We start from the raw sequence: 21,361 nt of genomic DNA on the forward strand, positions 1-21,361 counted from the left end.
AAGCACTCAGGTAGCAGACAGAATGTGAAGATAGTTAACACTTCCTAAAAGAGTCAGGGCATGGTCATAGAGGTTGGCATTTTAAGGAAACCTTGAAGAATTAGTAGGAGTTTTTCAGGTAAAGAAGGAGAAAGCAAAAGTAGCTAAATTCAGGTTATTGTATTTTTTTGTGGGGGGAGTATAGAATACTTAGAGTATGGATGGAAGGAAAGCATAGAATGAAGAGACTCTATTTCATTTTGTTTTACTTTTTAATACTAGTCCTGGGGCTTGAACTCAGGGCCTGGGCACTGTTGCTGAGCTTTTGTGCTCAAGAAGAACTGCTTAAATACATGTTCAGATAGAAAGACATACATCAAATCAAGGTGATCTCCTTACCTCTGATACCCACACCTGTTGACATCTATACAGAAACAAGCTGCTGTTGCTGTCAATATGGAATGCTTAGAGAGTTTATGTTAATAGGATTTTATGAAAGGATAGTATTTGAACTAGATTTGAATGGAAGGAATTGTCTGGTATGTATAACATGGACTTGGTGCTGAGTGGTAGTTGAGTGCTGGCTGCTGGAGCTAATGGATTTGTATTCCAAGACTGGCTTTGCTGGGTAACTAACTATGTTTCCTTAGTCAAATTACTTATATTGCATTCCTCCCCCCAAGTCTCACATTCCAAATTTGCAAAATAAAGGTAAGTTTCTGGCTGGGAATGTGGCTTAGTGGTAGAGTCCTTCCCTTGCATGCTTGAAGCCCTGGGTTCAACTCCTTAGTACCACATACACAGAAAAAGCCAGAAGTGGCACTGTGGCTCAAGTGGTAGAGTGCTAGCCTTGAGCAAAAAAGAAGCCAAGGACAGTGCTCTGGCCCTGAGTTCAAGCCCCAGGACTGGCAAAAAAAAAAAAAAAGAAAAAGATAAGTTTCTGCCTTGGGAGTTTCTTATGAGGATTAATGCGTAGCATATTGTGAGGGGTTAACTTCAGTGTTTGCATCTAATAATAAAATTTTGTCAGTTACGACTGAGGATTATCTGGACAAGAGTGTATGATAGTTCAGGCACTGGTGGCTCATGCCTGTAATCCCAAGCTGACATCTGAAGCCGACCTGCAAAAGACACGAAAGTCTTTTTTTTTTTAATTTTCAATGGTTATTATAAAGATTATGTATAGAGGAGGTACAGTTACATAAGTCAAGTAAAGAGAACATTTCTATTTGGACAATGTCACCCCTTCCCTCACTCTTTCCCAGTTTTTCCCTCTTGTCTCCACCCACAAGTTATCTAGTTCATTTTCCACATAGTATCTAGTGAGTACCACTGCTGCATTTGTTCACCCTTTGTCCCTCCATTTCTGTGCCTCCCTTGCCCTACCAAAGACAGATAAATGAACAAAGAAAAGAATACAAAAACAGCAACCAAGACAAAAGACCCTCTTTTTTTCCATTTCCTGGAGTTCATTTCAGTAAATATTATTTTATATGATCAGATGTGCATTGTGAGACTCTTATCACCAATTAACTACCAGAAAGTAGGGAGTGGAGGAGCTGTGGCTCAAGTTGTAGAGTGGCAGGCAACCTTGAGTGAAAAAGCCAGGAAAGAGTACAGGCCCTGAGTCCAAGCCCCAATACCAGTGCACGCTAGTATCTGACTAATGGAAACAAGGTGGGGGGGCAGGTAGTAGTGCCTCATTGTAAAATCTATTCCTATTTTTTTTTAAATTCTTTTTGGCTGTACTAGGGTTTGAACTCAGGGTCTTACACTTGATAGGCAAGCCCTACTTATCCTTATCCTACTTATCCTGAGCCATACTTATCCTTTAGAGTTTTGTGTTTTTGTGCTACTAGGGATTGAACTCAGGACCTGTCTCTTGGACTATGCTCCTGACGCTCCCTTGTGTTTGTTCCTCCCCCTCCCCCCGTGTGTGTGTGTGTGTGTGTGTGTGTGTGTGTGTGTGTATTGGATTCAGTTCCAAGCTTCATATGTGTGAGACAAGGGCATGGCTACTGATCAACACCTGAACCCCACTTCTGCTTCTAGAATTCATACATTCATATATCCTCCCTAAAATATTAGTTAATGGATGATTTTACAGATACTTCTATTTTTAACCTGAAGATGAAAAATTGTCCCTATCTCATGGGACAATGGCAACTCTTATTTTTCTTTTCTACTTTTTCTTTTCTTTCTCTTTCTTTTTGTGCTGGTCCTGGGGCTGGCACTCAGGGCAAGTGCTCTACTATTTGAGCCATGCCTCCAGTTCTGGCTTTTTGCAGGTTAATCTGAGACAAGAGTCACATAAACTTTCTTGCCTAGACTGGCTTTGAATTCACATTCTCAGCTCTCAACACCTGAGTAGCTAGGATTACAGGTGTGAGCCACTGGCACATAGCTCTTTTCTTTCTTTTTCCTTTCCCTTTTCTCTTTTTTTTTGGTTTAAACTCAGGGCCTTCTACTGTTTAGGTGCTCTACCACTTGAGCTACACTTCCAGCCCAAAAGAATTTACCTTAGAGGAATTAGTTTGATGTTGAACGAAGATAGGAGACAAGATGGTGTTCTGATTTGACTTTTAGTATTTAATCAAGCCCCCAGGCAACAAGACTGATCTAGGGTTCTGGATAGAACCACACTTCCTTCTACTCACACAAAGGGTGTTCTGGCAGAACCCAAAGCCACCTGCTGAAAACCTATCTAGATAATTTGAATCCATTACTGCTTTCCTCCTATTTCAGGTATTTTTAAAAGTTTCCTTGTGGTAAAATTTCCCCATTCCTTCAGCTCACCTCCTCCCAGATTGAGAAATCTTGGCTTGCCCTTTTTTTTCCCCCTTTCTTTAACTTTGCTTTCAGGCATGGTGTCCTGGGTTTGTCTGGATCACTGATTGACTAGGCTAATGCCAGCGGCTCCTTCAGATCCCAAGGGGTAGACCAAATGGCATTTTCTCCTATACTTTGAGACTCCTCATAAGTGTATCAATACTGCACGTACTAAGTGGAAAATTCATGTGGAGTGTCACGCTTTGGGTTAATTGGTTTCAACTCATGTCTCAGAGGGGCAGAGTCCTAGTGCCTAAGCAACTCTGGTACAAGTACCTGAACCAGCTTCATGCCAAGAGGCGTGGCATCCAGGAAAGCCTTTCCTCTTACTCCACCCCTTTCATTCACGGGCACCCACGGGGCCTCATAGTTCCTACTCCTGCCAAGTGGCATAGAAATAAAAATCTTAGAATAAAAGTCTTCGATTACTGTTTATTAATATCAAGGAGTGGCATAATGCTTCCCTTTTCATGGCAGGTCAAAGATGAAACTGGATTATGCTTTGGAGGGTGCGGTTTGTCTCTTGGAATTTTTCTCCCAGTATTTACAAATGCCGTTCCTTAGAGCAAGCAGTGTTCCCACTAATCAAAGGAGGCGCCCTTGTCAGCCTATATAGAGACAGTGAGGCTCTGAGAAAAGTCAAACCAGTTCTGCACCATGGGGAGGAAGCAGCTGAAGAAGGAGGCAGCTCCAAACTGCGAGCTAAGTAAGTAGCCAGCAAGCCGAGAGTAGGGAGGGAAGCTGCCATCTGCGCTGACCTGGAAGGGCCAGAACAGCCTCAGAGCTTTCATCTTAGATGCAGCCGAGGTTCCCAAAGGAAACACCTCGTCTAGGCTGACTTTGTCAAACCTTTCTCAAACTCTACACATTCTCTGCAGAGACAATCTTGGAACTAATTCGTGCATTTTCTGTTTTCTCCAGAAGAAATGAGCCCGGGCCAGGGAACAGATCAGATGATTTTTTTTTTTTTTTGTATTTTAGTAGTTGTAAAAAGTAGGGGAGGGGGGTTCAGTTCAACATACCTTTATAAGTACAATGAATACAATACAGATGGGGTTTTTTTTTTCCCCTGTAGAATTTACTTTTACCGTGTACTTTATTTGCATTTTTTTTTCTTTGTGAAGTTCTATCTCCTTTCCTATTATCTTGGATTCCGACTAACGAAATTTTCTTGTAGCAGTTTCTACGTGAAGAAAGAAGCTTGGTTATCTGTCAGGCTGTAACAGTAAGAATGTTTTTTGGTGTATCTAGCGAACATTGTACCAAGTGATGTCAGGCCATTTTCTCTCCAGGCATCTTCAGAGAAACACTGGGGGTGAGGCTGAGGCTGGGGTGGGAGTAGGGATGGCTTTGCTGTAAGCAAGGATAAAGCGTGGGCAGAAGGTCAGCAGAGCTGCATGGGATGGAGGAAAACAATGGAATGGGGAGGCTTCGGAGTAGGACACCTGAGAGCAGTGGAACTTGCTACACCAGCAAATGCTCTGCGGTTCCTCCCAAGCATGGGTGTATGGTCCTGGCAAGGCAGCTCAATACAATGCAGGTGTATGGTCCTGGCAAGGCAGCTCAATACAATGCCACGGCTGGAAGGAAAAGGAAGGGGTTATGGCAGGTAGATCTGTTTTAACTTTAATGATTGTGCCTGTCCTGGGGCTTGAACTTAGGGCCTGGGTGCTGTGCCTAAGAGTTTGTGCCTGAGGCTGGAGTTCTACCATCTGAACCACACCTCCACTTTCTGTTTTTTTGCTGGTTAAATTGGAGATAAAAGTCTCATGGACTTTTCTGTTGGGCTGGCTTCGAACTACCGTTCTTATTTCTCAGCCTCTCGAGCAGCTAGGATTACAGGAGTGAGCCACCAGCAGCCGGCCCTATGTTTGATGATTGGATTACTGGATGTAGTTATTCATCGTGGGGTCAGGCCTCCGGAACAAACAGGCCAGGTTGTCAAAGCCTAAAGGGAGATGGCGGGGAACTGTCAAGGGAATGCTGTCCTCAGGATGTCCTCGTGATGGGAGCTTCAGAACTTGCTCGCTGCGTAGGTCCGCGCTGCGCCGGAAGCGGCTCCGTGAGACGCGCCTCCCGCCGCGGCCCCGCCTCCGGCCTGTCGGAGTGGGCGGAGCCTCCTACCGAAGTGGCAGGCCACGCACGCCGACAGCTGCAGAGATCTAGCCAATAGAAATGCAGGGCTGCCGTCCTGCTGGCCAATCGCGGTGGGTCGGAGGTTGGCCAGCTCGGCGCTGGCCCCAGGGATGTGGAGCCACCGGCGTCCTGACAGCGTGTCAGGTGGCTACGGACCCCGTGAGGTGAGGGGTCGGCGGGGTGAAAGGCCTTCCACAGCGGGTGGGCGGGCGTGGGGACTGGCCGGCTTGGACCGGTTCCGGGGCGGCGGAGGCCGCCGGTGCGCCTTGTGGGGCTGTGAGGAGAGATGCGGGCCGGGAGAGCTGGGGCGTCCCGCCAGTGCTCGAAGGGAAGATGGAGCCCCTTTATTCCCAAGAAGATAGGGGACAGAGGGCTGGGGGCAGGAAGCGACCTCCCGGAGGTCGCGGAGGGCCTCGCGCTGTTCCCGCCGCGGCCTAGGACAAGGCCCAACCCCCGCCCGGCTGTACCCGGAGCCGCGGGAGCGCGTGCCGCCTTGGCAGCGAGACCGACAGGCGCGCGGGCCCCGGGCAAGGTCTCCGCCGCCGCCTTATCGGCGCAGCCCTGGCCGCGTCAGTCTCCGCGGCGTCTCGCCTGAGTCCAGCCGGCATCCGAGCCGAGCGGGCTCGGCTGCTCACCTGCGTGCAGCGCCGGGGGCCCCGTATCTGGGCTTCATTCAGTGCCGGGTGTTTCTGTGAGACACAACACACATCGAATCCAAGCGGGTGATGGCTCCGACCCTTGGGTTTCTTAGGTCCCCAGTTTCTAAGTCTGATCCTTTGGGCAGAACTTGAACCCATGCGTGGAGTTTTCTCTCTGTGTAGATTGGAAATGTACTATTGCTATTGCTTTGTAAAGCAGTGAGCTAAAGAGAGCTACCTCACTGTGTGGAAAGCAAACATATGGGTGAGGAGCTAGCAGGGAAAGATGGACTTCTAGGAATGTTGCTGGCCATAGATTCAGTGACCTGGTGAAACCAAGGGAGGCTTCTTGCATTGATTTCTGTGGCATCTGAAAGGCTAGTCCAGGTCCATCACTTTTTGCCTATGTTAACCTTTATGCAACTTCTTAGGCTCTTTGGTCTTTTTGTCCCGCATACTTAAAATGGGGATCGATGACCTCCTCAATTTAGAGAGTTGTCGGTGAAACATTAGTTGGTACATATAAAGTTCTTGGAACAGTTCCCACACATGGGAGTTTTTGTTATTCTGTCCACACTTTGCCCTCTTTTTCCCTGAAGAGTCTACCTTATTTGTCCTTTGCTCAGAACCCCATGGCTTACTGCTAGTGAACCCTCAGGCCAGTTCTTTCTGAGTAATCAACTTTGGTATGAGGGTTCAGTGTAATTACATATGAAGAGAGGCTTTCTACTGGGTGTTTTATTAAATAAGATTGGAAATTAATGATATTCTTTTTTTTTTTTTTTGACCAGTCCTTGGGCTTGGACTCAGAGCCTGACCATTGTCCCTGGCTTCTTTTTGCTCAAGGCTAGCGCTCTACCACTTGAGCCACAGTGCCACCTCTGGCCTTTTCTATATATATATGTGGTGCTGAGGAATCGAACCCAGGGCTTCATGTATACAGGCAAGCACTCTTGCCACTAGGCCATATTCCCAGCCCTGGAAATTAATGATATTCTAGATAAGTTTTTGCAGTAACTGTGTTGGTAAGTGAAACCTAAGAACTTCATTGGCTGTTTTCTTTTTCACCATCTTGCTTGATTTTGCAAGTTTATATCGGACTAATACCAAAAGGCCATGATTGCACTATACTTGCTTTCTCATGTTTTCCGGTAGACTGTGGGACTCAGAAGGGGAATTTCTGAGCAGCCTGGCAGCACTTCTTGTTTGGCAGCACTTCTTGTTAAGGAATAGGGAAGCTTGATATGAACTGAACCTCAGTCTACTGTTAGGAAGTAGGCAGGGTCCTTTGGTGACTCTCCAGAGATTCTGTTTTTGTTCCTTTTCTTCACTGGTCCTGGGGCTTGAACTCAGAGCCTGGGCATTGCCCCTGAGCTTCATTTTGCTTATGGCTAGCCCTCTGCCACTTGAGCCACAGCTCCACTTTTGGCCTTTTTGGTAGTTTATTGGAGATAAGAGTCTCAGACTTTCTTGCCTGGGCTGGCTTCAAACCTCAGATCTCAGCCTCCTGAATAGCTAGGATTACAAGGCATGAGCCAGGGCTGGGAATATGGCCTAGTGGCAAGAGCGCTTGCCTTGTATACATGAAGCCCTGGGCTCGATTCCCCAGCACCACATATATAGAAAATGGCGAGAAGTGATGCTGTGGCTCAAATGGCAGAGGGCTAGCCTTGAGCAAAAAGAAGCCAGGGACAGTGCTCAAGCTCTGAGTCCAAGACCCAGGACTGGCAAAAAAAAAGAACAAGGCATGAGCCATTGGCACCTGGCTTAGCAGCATAATTTTTAATTGAGATGTAATACACATAAAAGTATCATCTTTGTATTGAGTAACAATTCAATGATGTTCATATACTCATAAAATTCATTGATACTTGGCTCGTTTGAGAGAATGGTATAGACAAGGGTAGTGTCTTTTATGGTTGGCAATGCTGAGAGCTTGAAATTTCGCGTCTTTATTACCTGCCTCATTGCATAGTGTGTATACAAATGTCTGGACAGATATTATCCCTTTATAGAGGCTTAAAAATCTCTTCCAACCTTTCTTGTGCTATCTGGGGGACTACATGGGAGAATGTTTTGTGTTGATTCTTCCCTTCCAAAGAAACTTGTTCATTAATAATTGCATGAGGCACTGTTAGAATTAATCACATTGAGTTTATTTAAAAAAAGAGAAAGACTGGTGCTTGTTACATTACAGGAGGGAGGCACTGCTAATGAGACACTTTCTGAAACCTCAGCTGAGACGGGCTCCACAACCTGAGGTGGGGGCTTTCTTCATGAAGATCTGGGGATGCTGCCATCTTTGGTGGTGTTTCCTTTGCCTCTCTCTTCTCAGATGCCACTGGGGTATAGCTCTTTCCTTGAGACATGGTTGTGGTACCAGAGCCCAGCACTTCAAGGATCACATTAGCTTCTTGAGGCTTGGCTGCTGGGGCTAGTATGGGAAGGAGCAGGGAGATGAGATCAGTCTATGGATACCTTTAGGGACAGTGGTCTGAGTAGCTCCTTCCATCCTGACAGCCTGCAGGGCCTCCTCTGGAGTGTAAATTTGTTACAGCAGCATGCTGACCATTACTGAGTTGTTCAGCACAAAGACAGTTTAATACTTTATGGGTTGAAATTTTGTTTAAAATTTGTAGGTAATGAATGGAAAAGGCACAAGTTAATTGTTAAAATCTTGTCAGGTTACAAGAAGGCATATATGAGGCTGAAGAATCTCGTACTATGTGTTAATCTAAGTCTTTACATATAATTTTTATTTGCTTTACGAGAAGAAACATTGAAGAAATTGCTAGGGTCAGTTTACATTTGGAAGGTGATATCTGTCAGAATAAATTGGTTGAATATTATCTAATGGTTATCATTCTTCATATTTGCCAGGGAAAGGTTATTTATTTACTTATTTATTCATTTGTTTATTCTGGGTGGCACTGAGTTTGAACTCAGGGTTTTGTGCTTGCTGGGCATGCACTCTACCACCTAAGTCCCATCCCCAGCCCTTTTTTGCTTTCCTTATTTTTCCAATACAGTCTTGCTCTTGGCCCGGATTTTTTTATTGGTTGAAATGGAAGAGTAGGAGGAGGGGGGGGAGGGGAAAGGGGAGGGGGAGGGGCAGGGGGAGGGGGAGGAGGAGGAGGAGGAAAGGAGGAAGAAGAGGAAAAAGAAGAGGCGGAGGAGGAAGAGGAGGAGAAGGGGGAGGGGGAAGAAGGAGAAAAAATGTAGTCTTACAAACTTTTTACCCAGGTTGGCTTTGAAGTATAATCCTGGTTTCTGCCTCCTAAGTAGCTAGGGTTACAGTTGTGAGCTATCATGCTTGGCCTTAACAAAGGTACTTATGCAAGTATGAAAGCAAAATGTTTTCCCCCAAGCAAGAAGTAGATGTAGACAAGGGACTTTCATCCAGTAGAAAAGGCCTTTGAAATTGTTCGCAGAACTTGGGATTGTGATCCAGGACAGTATGGTCTTCTGATAGTGTCAGAGGGCAGGCTGACCCGGGAGAGAGAAACATTGCTGTAGAGTTCTGGTAAGGAGTAAGTTCGCAGGAAGTGTACCCTGTGAGGACCTGTAGGAACAAAGACCAAAGTAGGGGCAGTGGAAATGAGACTTCCGTGGTAATAACACTGAGCAGTCAAGGTGGTTTAGAAGAGCAGAGAAAATGAACAGTTCTCTTTAGTGAGGACCAGGCTTCTCAATTCTGAAGTCTGGTTGATGAGTGATACTTTTATCTAAAAGATCAGTACCTCTTCATAGCCTGGGCATATTTCCCTACTCTTATCATCTTTGACACCCAGGCATAGCTGGCTTCATTATCAGTACTCTTCCTCTCCATATTTTACTCTCTCTTCTCTTTTTTTCAGTTTTTTTTTTTTTTTTTTGAGATAGGGTTTGGTGCCCAGGCTTGCTTCCATGTTGGGATCCTGCAGCGTCAGCCTGCTAAGTGTTCAAATTATAAGTATGTGCCTGATTTTGTCTTGTTCACCCTTGTTGACATTCCTTTATCTTTATTTTAGATGGTCTTATTGTTAGGCTCAACTGAAAAGTCAAACTCAAGTGAGAAATAGCAAAGTTGGTGTAGAGTTGAAATTGTGGTTTTCTAGTAGGAGAAATAAGATTTCTCCATGTTGAGCTTATTACTGCAGCATGTAAAGTTAATCAAAAGAACATTGTAATCTAGTCTCTCAGAGGTTGTTGTAACAGAGTCATGACCCTGATTCACTTTAATCACACGGTATAATAGCAGCATTGTTTGTTCTTTATGAACAGGGCATATTGTGTGGTTTTTAGTTGAAGACATTCTATATTACCCACTTAGGTAGAGTGGATTAAAGTTTCAAGGACTTTTTCTGAAACTAATACATATCAGAGATGCCTTTCTCTTGGTTTCTTTCTTTGTTCTTTCTTTTTCTTTCCTTTTATTTGGAAGTTTTGGAGTTTGAACTCATGGTGTCAGATATGGTAGGCAGATAGTCCACTGCTGAGCCATGCTTCCAGCTCTTTTTTATGCTGGTTATTTTTTTAGGTAGTCTTGTTTCCTGTCTGGGAGCATCCCTGGACTGTGATCTGCCTATGTTAGGCTTCCTGTTATAGCTGGGATGGTAGATACACACCACTACATCCTGTTATTTTTTGTTGAGATGGAGTCTTGAGGACATTTCTGCCCAGGGTTTGCCTCAAATCTCCATTTTCCCAATCTTAACCTCCCTAATAGCTAGGATTATAGATGTGAACCATTGATGCTCAGCTTCTTTTGTAATAAAATAGATAATTGCTTTTTCCAACAGGGAGGGGGACAGGAGAGGAGAGAGGAAGAAAGCAGAGAGACTAATAACTTCTCACTAATATTTGTAGGGTTCTAGCCAGGTACCAGTGGCTGATGCCTGTAGTCCCAGCTACCCCGGAGGCTGAGATCTGAGGATTCTGGTTCAAAGCAAGCTTGGGCAGAAAAATTTCTGTGAGACTCTTATCTCCAGTGAACCACTCAAAAACCAGAAGTGGCACTGTGGCTCAAGTGGTAGATCGCAAGCCTTGAGCACAAAGAGGCTTAGGGACAGTGCCCCAGACCCCGAGTTCAAACCCCACAACTGACAAAAAATAAATAAAACACACACACTTGTAGTGTTTGGGAAAACAATTGGCTTTGTTTAAACCACTTGGGCATTTCATAAAAAGCTGTTGATTCTCTGTCATCCAAACAGCAGGAGCTCACTTATGTGCAATATAGTTTATTGGTTAATAGTGATGGTTTAGTAGGACTGTGAAGTATTTTAGCCTGAAAGTAGACCTTCAGTGGAAAGAGGATTTGGGAAGGACTTAAATCTCTATGTTTTCTTCAGAACAAATGGAATTGGAAAAAGAAGTCACAATTCTTTGTTCTCTAGATGATACTTGAGCATCGCTTTTTGTTTTTGTTTGTTGTTGTTGTTGTTTTTTGCCAGGTCTGAGGCTTGAACCCAGAGCCTGGGCACTGTCCCTGAACTTCTTTTGCTCAAGGCTAGCACTCTACCACTTCAGCCACAGAACCACTTCTGGCCTTTTTTATGAGTATCGCTTTTTAAAGCCTTGATCCGTTTACCTGGCAGTTTGTTCTTTGTCACCAGCTTGTCTCTGGCACAGAACAATGGCTGAGGAAAGCATCAAGTTTGACAAGAAATGTATTCACTACCTTACATATGTAATCGTAACCCCTCTGTTCATCACCTTGACAATAAAATTAAATTTTAAAAAATGTTTCTAAAACTACAAAAAAGAAAAAAGAGGAGGTGGTTTTGCCACTCAAGTTTAAACATTATTGTTCACATTTATATAATCAATTACTTTTTGTAAATGCTCCTCTGCTTGCCTCTGTATGTAATACTGTCATTGGTTTTATTGAAGTAAGAGATATGAAAAAAATTTTAGAGGACCTTCAAAAACATTCTTTTCTAAAGTTTAGACTTACAGAGGGACTGTTTGAACTTCAAAGTCAGTGAAATGGCTGTAAGAGCCTTTGTTCTCCAGGAAAATTTTTGGTAAGTAAGCAATCTTTCAAACTCAAACTTTTTTTAGCCATAGGAGGAAAAAGTTTTAAGTTCTTTGTGTCTTAATGTTCAGTATTTCAAACTTTATTGGCAGTTTTAAATACAGTCTTTCCAAATGGTTCTTCCTGAGCTCTTGTTAATGTTGCTAACACAGAATTGTTAGTTAGGTGATAGAACTTAAAGCCAGTATATGTTTGTAAAGTAACTTAATTTTCCAAGCATTTCAAACTTACAGGAAAATTGCAAGAATAGTAACAGGGAATAGATGTTTTCAAGACCATATGGTAAGAGTAAGATAGCGCTAAAGCAGTAGAGCATTGGGGAAACTTGAAGGAGGACCACTTAAGTTGGGGAGCCAGGAAATGCTCTCTAAGAAGTGGGCTTCTATTCTTTGCCTTCATGTGAAACTCCCAAATCATAGTTTCACTCTTTGAGTAGCTATATGGACACTTAAACTAGTAGTAAATTAAGCTAAAACAAGTACTGTTGCCAGCTGGACAGCTGTAGATCTCTGATTGTGTTTGCAGAAGTCTTATTAGAGAGTTCAGATGAACATCCTCAGTGTCCCCTTCTGACATTCCAAGTGAATCTGTATAGCTTAAGCTTTTTGAGGAGGAAACAGGCTGGAAATGTAGCTCATCCATATACCTGGGTTCCATCCTTGGCACCATATAAAACTAACTTACTAAAATAAAGTAAAACTTGTTTTTAAGTGCCAACAGTGAACAATATATACTGCTAGAGACCTTGTATTTAGTTCTACGTCGTACAGTTTTTGGTAAATCTTTTTGGCAGAATTTTCAAATGTTAGACAGAAAATAAAACTTTTCTCCCCCATAAATAAGGACTCACTCTACAGCCCAGGGCTGGCCTGAAACCCATGATCCTTCTGTCTGAGCCTCCCAAATGTTGGGATTACACTTAGGTGCCACCATGCCAAGCTCCAGGAAATAATAATTTGATTAGAATTTTCTCTTGTAAAATAGTCTTACAACTTTTGATAAGGAATGGCATAAAATAGTCATTACATTGACCTTTTCTTTTTTTTTTTTGCCAGTTCTGGGGCTTGAACTCAGGGCCTGAGCACTGTCCCTGGCTTCTTTTTGCTCAAGGCTAGCACTCTACCACTTGAGCCACAGCACCCCTTCTGGCTTTATATGTGGTACTGAGGAATTGAATCCAAGGCTTCATGTACACAAGGCGAGCATTCTACCACTAGGCCATATTCCTAGCCCACTAAAATAGTCATTACATTGAACTGTGAAGGGCCATGGGCGCTGGGGGCTCATACCCTGTGATCCTAGCTACTCAGGAGGCTGAGATCTGAGGATTGTGGTTGAAAGCCAGCCCAGGCAGGGAAGTTCATGAGACTCTTAATTCCAATAAACTACTAAAACAACAACAACAACAATAAAAACTGGAGTGGAACTGTGGCCCAAGTGGTAGAGCACTAGTCTTGAGCAAAAAAGCTCAGGGACAGTACTAAGGCCCTCAGTTCAAGCCCCAGGATTGGAAAAACAACAACAAAAGTGTGAATGCTATGCTTTTTACTGTTGTTGATTGTTTGGTGTTTTTTTAACTGCATTTTTTTTAACTGAGGCTCAAACCTAGGATGTTGCAGTTCCTAGGCAAGTGCTTTTCTACTGAGCTACTGAGCTACATCCTAGCCCTTGACTAATTTTTTTCTTGGGGGAGGGGGGCGGTCAATTGTGGGGCTTGAACTTAAGGCCTAGGCACTGTCCCTGAGCTTTTCTGCTCAAGGCTTGGCACTCTACTACTTTAAGCCACAATTCCTTTTTTTTTTTTTTTTTTGCCAGTCCTGGGGCTTGGACTCAGGGCCTGAGCACTGTCCCTGACTTCTTTTGGCTCAAGGCTAGCACTCTGCCACTTGAGTTATAGTGCCACTTCTGCTTTTTCTATATATGTGGTGCTGGGGAATTGAACCCAGGGCTTCATGTATACAAGGCAAGCACTCTTGCCATTAGGCCATAGTCCCAGCCCAAGGCACAATTCCAACTCCAGTTTTCTGGTGTTTAATTACAGGTAAGAGTCTTATGGACTTTCCTGCCCAGGCAGGCTTTGAATCACCATCCTCAAATCTTAGCCTCCTGAGTAGTTAGGATTACAAACATGAGCTCCTTGATTTATTTTCGATGAGATAGGTTTTAAAGAAAGTGACACTTTATGGTTACAGGTGCACTAGAGTCACAAAGCTGTATTAATCATACTTGTGAGTGTGTTGCTGGGTTAATTCTGGTTGCTTCTGGTCTACTTGGATCTTTCCTTAATGTTGTGAACTGACTGGAGCAATCTTGGAGTCCTGGAGAACAAAGCTACCTAGCTTCCTGCTTCCATATGCACTAGACTTCTTTTCATGAGGACTTAAAATACTACCCAACTTAAATACACATCCAAGCTCTTCTCTTACCAGCCATAATTTTGTTCTGTAGGCATTGCAAACCATGGATCTCATAGATTGCTGACTGAAAGCTATAATGAGAAAATTGGAATCTAGAAACCATTTTCTTTCTTGGAATAATAGTTTTTACATATCTGAAGCCCAGACTTCTTATATTTTATTGACTCTGTGAATACTTTATATGGGAATGTCCACTTAGAATGCCACTAATAATTACTCAATGTTTTTCATAAAATATTTAATATAATTACTTGCAGACTACAGTCTTAGCAGAAAATACACTATTATTTCAATTGTTTGCTTTTTAAATATAGCTTTGAAAAGCATGTTTTGGATAGGAATCTTCCTAGAATAGATTATGTACACTTCTGTACCTTCTCCCACCCTACCCACCCCCTCTCCAGTGTTGGGTCTCAAACCCAGTGACTTGCACATGCTAGTCAAGAACTTTATTACTGGGGCTGGGAATATGGCCTAGTGGCAAGAGTGCTTGACTTATATACATGAAGCCCTGGGTTCAATTCCCCAGCACCACATATATAGAAAATGACCAGAAGTGGCGCTGTGGCTCAAGTGGCAGAGTGCTATCCTTGAGCAAAAAGAAGCCAGGGACAGTGCTCAGGCCCTGAGTCCAAGTCCCAAGACTGGCAAAAAAAAAAAAAAAAAAAAAAAAAAAAAAAGAACTTTACTACTGACCTATATCCTAAGCCCTTGGTATTTTTGAGACAGGGTCTTGCTATATAGCTCAAGCTGGCTTCAAATAAGATCAGCCATGCTCAGAAGGTATGGCAGTAGACCTAGGCTGACTTCAAACTCATGAAACTCATGGTCCTCCTGCCTTAGCCTCCCAGGTGCCAGAACTACAGGTGTGTGCTAGTATGCCCAGTTCCTGTTAATTTTTGGATCAGTTTTGTTTTTTTGTTTTGTTTTTGTTGCCAGTGCTGAGGTGCAAACTCAGGGCCTGAGCACTGTCCCTGGCTTCTTTTTGCTCAAGGCTAGCATTCTACCTCTTGAGCCACCGTGCCACCTCCGGCTTTTTTCTTCATATGTGGTGCTGAGGAATCGAACCCAGGGATTTATGTATACGAGGCAAGCACTTTACCACTAAGCCATATTCCCAGCCCCCAGTTCCTGTTTATTCTTAAACAAGCTATCAACCATCCTTACAGAAGCAATTTGGCCTATGCAGTTTTGTGTTATTATTTTGTGTTATTATACTCTCTTTTCCGTAGTCCCACATCTGATTTGTGGTTTCTATTGTCTTGAGGGTTAAGATAACCCGATATCATCACTTACTAGACATACATCTTTGCAAAAGTAAAAAGGCTCTGGCACCTCCAAGAGTCAGTGCTGTGACTGGAATCTGAGTGGACAGATGTGTGAGTTCCACTTAGCTGAGTATGACTCTAATTGGCTGAGGGGAGTTGTATATAGTCAGTGTTATTAACTATATTTTTTTTTGTCTTTTCTTTTTTGGTACTTGGGATTGAACCCAGGCAAGCGCTTTGCCACTGAGCTACATCCCAGCTATAGTCAGTGTTATTTAGATCTCTTGGATGGTATTTAGCCACTTGGTGACTAAAACTTGACAAGCCATGAGAGACAGAACTTGTCTGTTATTGATTATTGGGGGGAAGATGATGTTTTGTAAATTAGCAGGTAATGGCATATTTTATATCCAGATTACAGATGATTGGCTTGAACTCCTTCATGTCTAGACACTGGAAGTCTATAAGATAGGCATAGAGTATGTTGGTTAATATAAAGATTATCCAAAAGAGAAACTGTGGCACTGTTCAGGTAGGGAAAAGACTACTTCAGCAGTCAGAGATAGCAAATAGGAGGCCCCATTACCCTTTAAGATAGGACATAGGACAGGTAATCAGTAAGCATTGATAATAAATACTACTTTGTCCTTCCCTTCTAAATTTGGAATCAGCTGAGAAGTAAATTCCACAAGGAGTCCTTTAAAATTTTTAAACTCAACCTTTTTTGTGGAGCTAAGTTGAGACTGTGCTGTGAATATGTGGCCAAATAGGCTTGCTCATGTGCCCCCATTCTGTTTAACTTACTCAAACAGAATATGTGACACACCAAGAAAGGCAGAGAGAATTACTGGTATCCTGCAGGCAGCCCTGATCCTGCTGGTGCCTGAGCTTGTCTTGAGATCCGGGGAAGGTGAGCTGCTGCTTCCAGGTGTTAGGGGTTGGGAAATAAGAATGGGATTTTATAGTTGAAATCTTTTCTTGGGGAAATTTGATGCTGTAAAATAGTGGCCTTTCCTACTAGTTCGCTGGTGCTCAAAGTGCTTTTTTCCTGCCCTTCCAAGATTGAATCATATTAATTTGTTAGGTGGAGCAGAGGGTTTTACATCTTTGGCTTTTAAAATGTCACAAAGCTGAGGGAGATTAGTATGTTTTTACGTATTTGAGGTAATTTATAGGCAAAGACAGAGAGTGGATAATTGTCTCTCTGTGAATGCTTATTAAATAAAAAGGGCTTGCCTAGAGGCTGTAGATATGATTCAGTAGCAGAGTTCTTACCATGTGAGTGTTCACCCTCAGCAGCACAGACACACACAAAACCAGTCAGGATTTCCCTATGTCAGTAAAATACCTTTTACTTCAGTTGGTTTTGAAAATTTATGTCTTATCAGCAGGAACATAATCAAAAGCATCTCTGCTGCTTGAGCCACATCCTTTTTTGTTTGTGAGGTTCTTTTCCAGTCAAGCTGTTTTTCTAAAAAAAATTACTAAGTAGTTGTACAAAAAGAGTATAATTTCATAAGTCAAGTTATGAATGAGTATAATGCATCTTGATCAATGTCACTCCTTCCATCATTCTTCCCCATCTCCCCTCTCCCATCCCTACCCTCAAGTTACTTATTTCAACTTTCATGTAATCTACATTGAATATAATGACTGCATTTGCTTATCCTCCCATTTGTGTCACCCTCCTCAGCACCCCTCCCTGCCAAAAAACTTCTGCTTTAATGTATTTTTGTTTTTGAGAAAGAGTTTTGGTAACTGCCTTGCTGGCTTCCTAAGCTTGTTGTGTTTGCCTTTGCCGCTCAAGTAACTGGAACCACAGCAGTTCTCTACTACTCCTAGTTTTTTTTTGTTTTTTTGTTGCTTTTTTGTTGTTGTTTTTTTGTTAGCTCAGGCCATCTCAGGCCTTGAGTTCACTGTTTAGCCAACGCTGGCCTCACACTTGTAATCTTCTTTCTTCTGCCTCTTGAGCACTGGAAATAAGCATAAAACACCTAGGCTTTTCTAATTTTTGTTAAACTGCTCTGAATCATACTCTGAAATCTGTAATTATTTTCAAGGTTGTCTAGTAGAAAAATACTATTCACATAGACTGGGTTCACTTATACTGAGAAACAAAATTCTGGCTCTGTACTTGTTAGATTGTATTTGCTAATTCTTCTTTCTCCTTTTTCTCTTTTCAGAATCCTACTCTAAGAACACAGGAACTCAGGGGTCTACCATGGTGTTGGGTCCAGAACAGAAGATGCCTGATGGTAACTTACAGCTTTATATTATTGTATACTTTTTGCTTGGAATTAGGCTTATTATAGTAGCAGAAAATTATCATATTTTCTCTTTTGTCTGTTTCAAGAACAGCATTCAGAAGTCATTCCTGATATAATAAGGGATATATGAACATAGATTTATAATCACAGAGATCTGCCTCATATCTTATTTTCAATTTAGAGTTGAGTCACTATTAGCTTCAGGTTTGTTTTGTATAGCAATAATGCTTGCAAGGACAGTACTATTCCCTGACTTAGCGTAATGGCCTTCTGCATGCTCTGATCACTCATTTCACTTTCTAATGTCTTAGATGTGCAAGGAGGAAGACATACAATACAAGGCAAACCTCTTGTAGTCTGTATTTTATTGGCTCTTTTGAGTGCTGTGCCTAATCATTCCTAAATCTGAGTTTCCATTTTGGGATTTTTCATTCCTTTTCTGTAAGTGTCTTCATCAGTGCAGAGTCAAGCTTGCTATAGAAACAAAACTCTGCTTCTCTGGTTGGCAAGTGTAAGGATTTATTAGCTATTTGATGCTGTAGCAAAGTAGACTTGATATTTTTCTGGTGGGTTCGATCTTTTCTTTTAGACCTTCTACTCTCATTTAAGGGTAACTCTAGCCAGGTTGAGGTGGCTTATATGTGTAATCCTAATTATTCAGGAAGCCAAGAGTTGGAGGATCATAGTTCAAAAAAGAATTCAAGACTTCATCTCCCATTAACCATCAAAATGCTGGGCTGGCGGATGGCTCAGTAGTAGAGCACTAGCTGTGAGCAAATCAAGCCTTGAATTCAAGCCCTATTATTGGCACCAAAAAAAAGAACAAAAAAAGACTGATTATAAAATGCAGGTCTTGGGGAAACACTGAAAACAGGCTGAGTGAGTCCTGCTATTACTATCACCTATGCCAGAGGCCTTTACTGTAGGCCTTAGTCAGGACACAAAATGTTTCTGCCTGTGGGTTTCGTGCAGGACAGATTTTTGCCTAAACTGCAAGGATTTTGCAATCTCTACCCCTACTCCCATTTTTCCTTCCCTTCTCCCTTCTCCCTTCTTCCCCCCTTACCCTCCCTCTCTCCTTTTCTTCCTTACTTTAAAAAAAATACTTCCTTTTTTGGTATGGATTGGCTAAAATTGTCCAGATTGGCCCTGAACTTTAACTTCCTGCCTCAGCTCACAACACAGGCCTACAACATAGCACTCAGAGCATTGGAGAATCCTGATAGAGGTATAATGTCCTATCAAATACTAATGTAGAGAGGACATTCTAGTAAACATGTATATTCTTTTCTTTTCTTTCTTTTTTCTGGGCAGCATTGAGGTTAGAACTCAGGTCTTGTACTTGTTAGATAATCAGTCTGTCATTTGAGCCATACCCTCATCCCTTTATGCTTTATGTTATTTTTCAAATAAGGTCTTGAGTTTATGTTCAGGTTGGCTTGGAACATGATCCTTTTATTTATGCCTCCTGCATAGCTGGGATAATAGGTACACTTCACTATACCCCAGCTTTTTAATTGAGATGTGGTCTTGTTAACTTCTGTGCCTGGGCTGACCTTAAACCATAGTCTTCAACCATGTCTCCTGAGTGGCTAGGATTATGGGCATTAACCATTGTGCCTTGCCCCTTTTAAATTTTTAGATTTTAAGTCACTAATGGGATTGCTCTGGCATGATATATTTTAATCCCTAAATGTCAGAGTTTTGAGAAGAAAATGAAATAATTATAAAAATGACTGAATGTGACTAGACATGTGAAATTAGTGTTAAAACTGATTGGAGGGGGGTTGGGAATATGGCCTAGTGGCAAGAGTGCTTGCCCTCGGTTCCCCAGCACCACATATATAGAAAATGGCCAGAAGTGGCGCTGTGGCTCAAGTGGCAGAGTGCTAGCCTTGAGCAAAAAGAAACCAGGGACAGTGCTCAGGCCCTGAGTCCAAGGCCCAAGACTGGCCAAAAAACAAAAACAAAAACCACACCTGATTGGAGGGGCTGGGAATATGGCCTAGTGGCAAGAGTATTTGCCTCGTATACATGAAGCCCTGGGTTCAATTCCTTAGCACCACATATATAGAAAACAGCCAGAAGTGGCACTGTGGCTCAAGTGGCAGAGTGCTAGCCTTGAGCAAAAAAAAAGAAGCCAGGAACAGTACTCAGCCTTGAGTCCAAGGCCCAGGACTGCCCCCCACCCCCCCCCCAAAAAAAACAACAAACTGATTGGAGATGAGTAGAGAAGAAGTGGGGGGGGGGGGGCAGGCAGGCAGACGAGAGGAGGAGCTGAATTTGGCAGATCTTTGAGACAGGTCTCAATATATAGCCCAAGCTGGCCTTAAATCCAGGACCTCCTGCCTCATCCTTCCTAGGACTGAAATTGCTGACACAGTTACCACACCAGGCTTGTACTTTAATGTCCATGTGTTACCTAGTTAAAAAAACAATTATTTTAGCAAGTGCAGTGGCTCATGCCTGTTATCCCAGGTACATAGGAAGCACAGGTAGGAGGATTACAGTCTGAAGCTGGTTTTAGCAAAATTGCAAACTAAAAAATAACCAAAACAAAAACATATAACAGCATGGCTCAAGCATGTGGGCCTGAGTTCAACCCCCCCAAAATTATTTAAAAATAGATAAAAATAAACTATTGGGAAGACAATAGCCAGAATTAGGGTGGTCTCGTACATTTAGATATAAAATGACTTAGTTTTAGGTGCTAACAATATATAGCTCAATGATACACTTGGTTAGCATGCACAAAATCCTGTGTTTAGTCTCCAGCATTGCAAAAAATAAAATAAATAAAATTATTTCATTATTACTCTGGACGAGCTGTTAGTGTGCTTTGTTTATTTTGATTTATTTTTTCCCCAAATATATTCATTCAGGTGATGCTTCTGGGGACCATGCGGACTCTGTTAGTGTTGGTACCATCAACCCGGCCTACAGTAACTCCTCTCTCACACAGTCCACTGAACCCTCAGAGGAGCCCTTTGCCACATACTTTGATGAGAAAATTGCCATTCCTGAAGAGGAGGTTAGTGACAAGTCTTTGGATGGGACCCTGTGGTCTAGAGAAAGCCTGTGAGGGAAAGATCTGCTAGATGGCTCAAGCTCAGCAACTTCAGTTTGAATTCTGGCAGTCAATCCCTATTGATAATCAAAATTAATAAGCTGCTGAGGAAAATGACACTATGGGCACAGTTTATCCCCTAGTGAGCAATTAAAAGTATTTTTGTCCTAATCTTTTTTCAAATGTGGTTTCTACTCTGTCTGGGTAGTTATTTGGCATGGAGGTTCTGACTGTGTTCCTTTGGTTTAAGAATATGTCACTGATAGAAAGAACAGGTGAGGGAGGCCTCTCAAGCAGGGAAGCAACCAGCTTGTTGATAAAAAGTGGGTTTAAGACAGTTGTGAAATGTGGACACATGTCATATCCATCCCTAATCCCTTGCTTTTGTAAACCCCATACTGTTACTTCCTATACAGAGAAAATAGTTCATTCCTTTGAGGTGACATTTCATTTGATCTATTTCCTCTCTTGTACAGTACTCCTGTTTCAGCTTTCGTAAACTTTGGGCATTCACGGGACCAGGCTTTCTTATGAGCATTGCCTATCTGGATCCAGGAAACATTGAATCTGATTTGCAGTCTGGAGCAGTAGCTGGATTTAAGGTGAACATCTAATGTTTGCTCCTTTTATACATACAGTATACACTAAAATCCTTTCTCCAATTTGCCTATTGAGTAGCAGCCTCTGGGGCTACAGGTAGATATAATTAGCCCTTCAACAACATATGTTTGGACTATGTGA

At 42.6% G+C, this 21,361-nt stretch overlaps 1 protein-coding gene across 6 annotated transcripts in view; it reads left to right on the top strand.

Annotated features, from left to right (window-relative positions):
* The first annotated feature begins 3,368 nt into the window (after nt 1–3,368).
* Nucleotides 3,369–21,361, top strand: part of Slc11a2 (solute carrier family 11 member 2) — a 45,618-nt gene continuing 27,625 nt past the window's right edge. Inside the window, exons 1-5 of one of the 6 annotated variants that reach the window (XM_048364484.1) lie at nt 5,053–5,108; nt 7,780–7,843; nt 17,470–17,541; nt 20,436–20,584; nt 21,097–21,222. In XM_048364484.1, coding sequence (XP_048220441.1) covers nt 17,508–17,541; nt 20,436–20,584; nt 21,097–21,222 — 309 coding nt within the window. In that variant the 5' untranslated portion in view covers nt 5,053–5,108; nt 7,780–7,843; nt 17,470–17,507. Of the gene's footprint in view, nt 3,515–4,955; nt 5,109–5,229; nt 5,278–7,479; nt 7,844–17,469; nt 17,542–20,435; nt 20,585–21,096; nt 21,223–21,361 lie in introns of those variants that run through there. The other 5 variants (XM_048364462.1, XM_048364455.1, XM_048364470.1 and 2 more) reach the window with 5 other exon arrangements.

Source organism: Perognathus longimembris, chromosome 1 (assembly GCF_023159225.1).
Source record: "Perognathus longimembris pacificus isolate PPM17 chromosome 1, ASM2315922v1, whole genome shotgun sequence".
NCBI classification, from domain to species: Eukaryota; Metazoa; Chordata; class Mammalia; order Rodentia; family Heteromyidae; genus Perognathus; species Perognathus longimembris.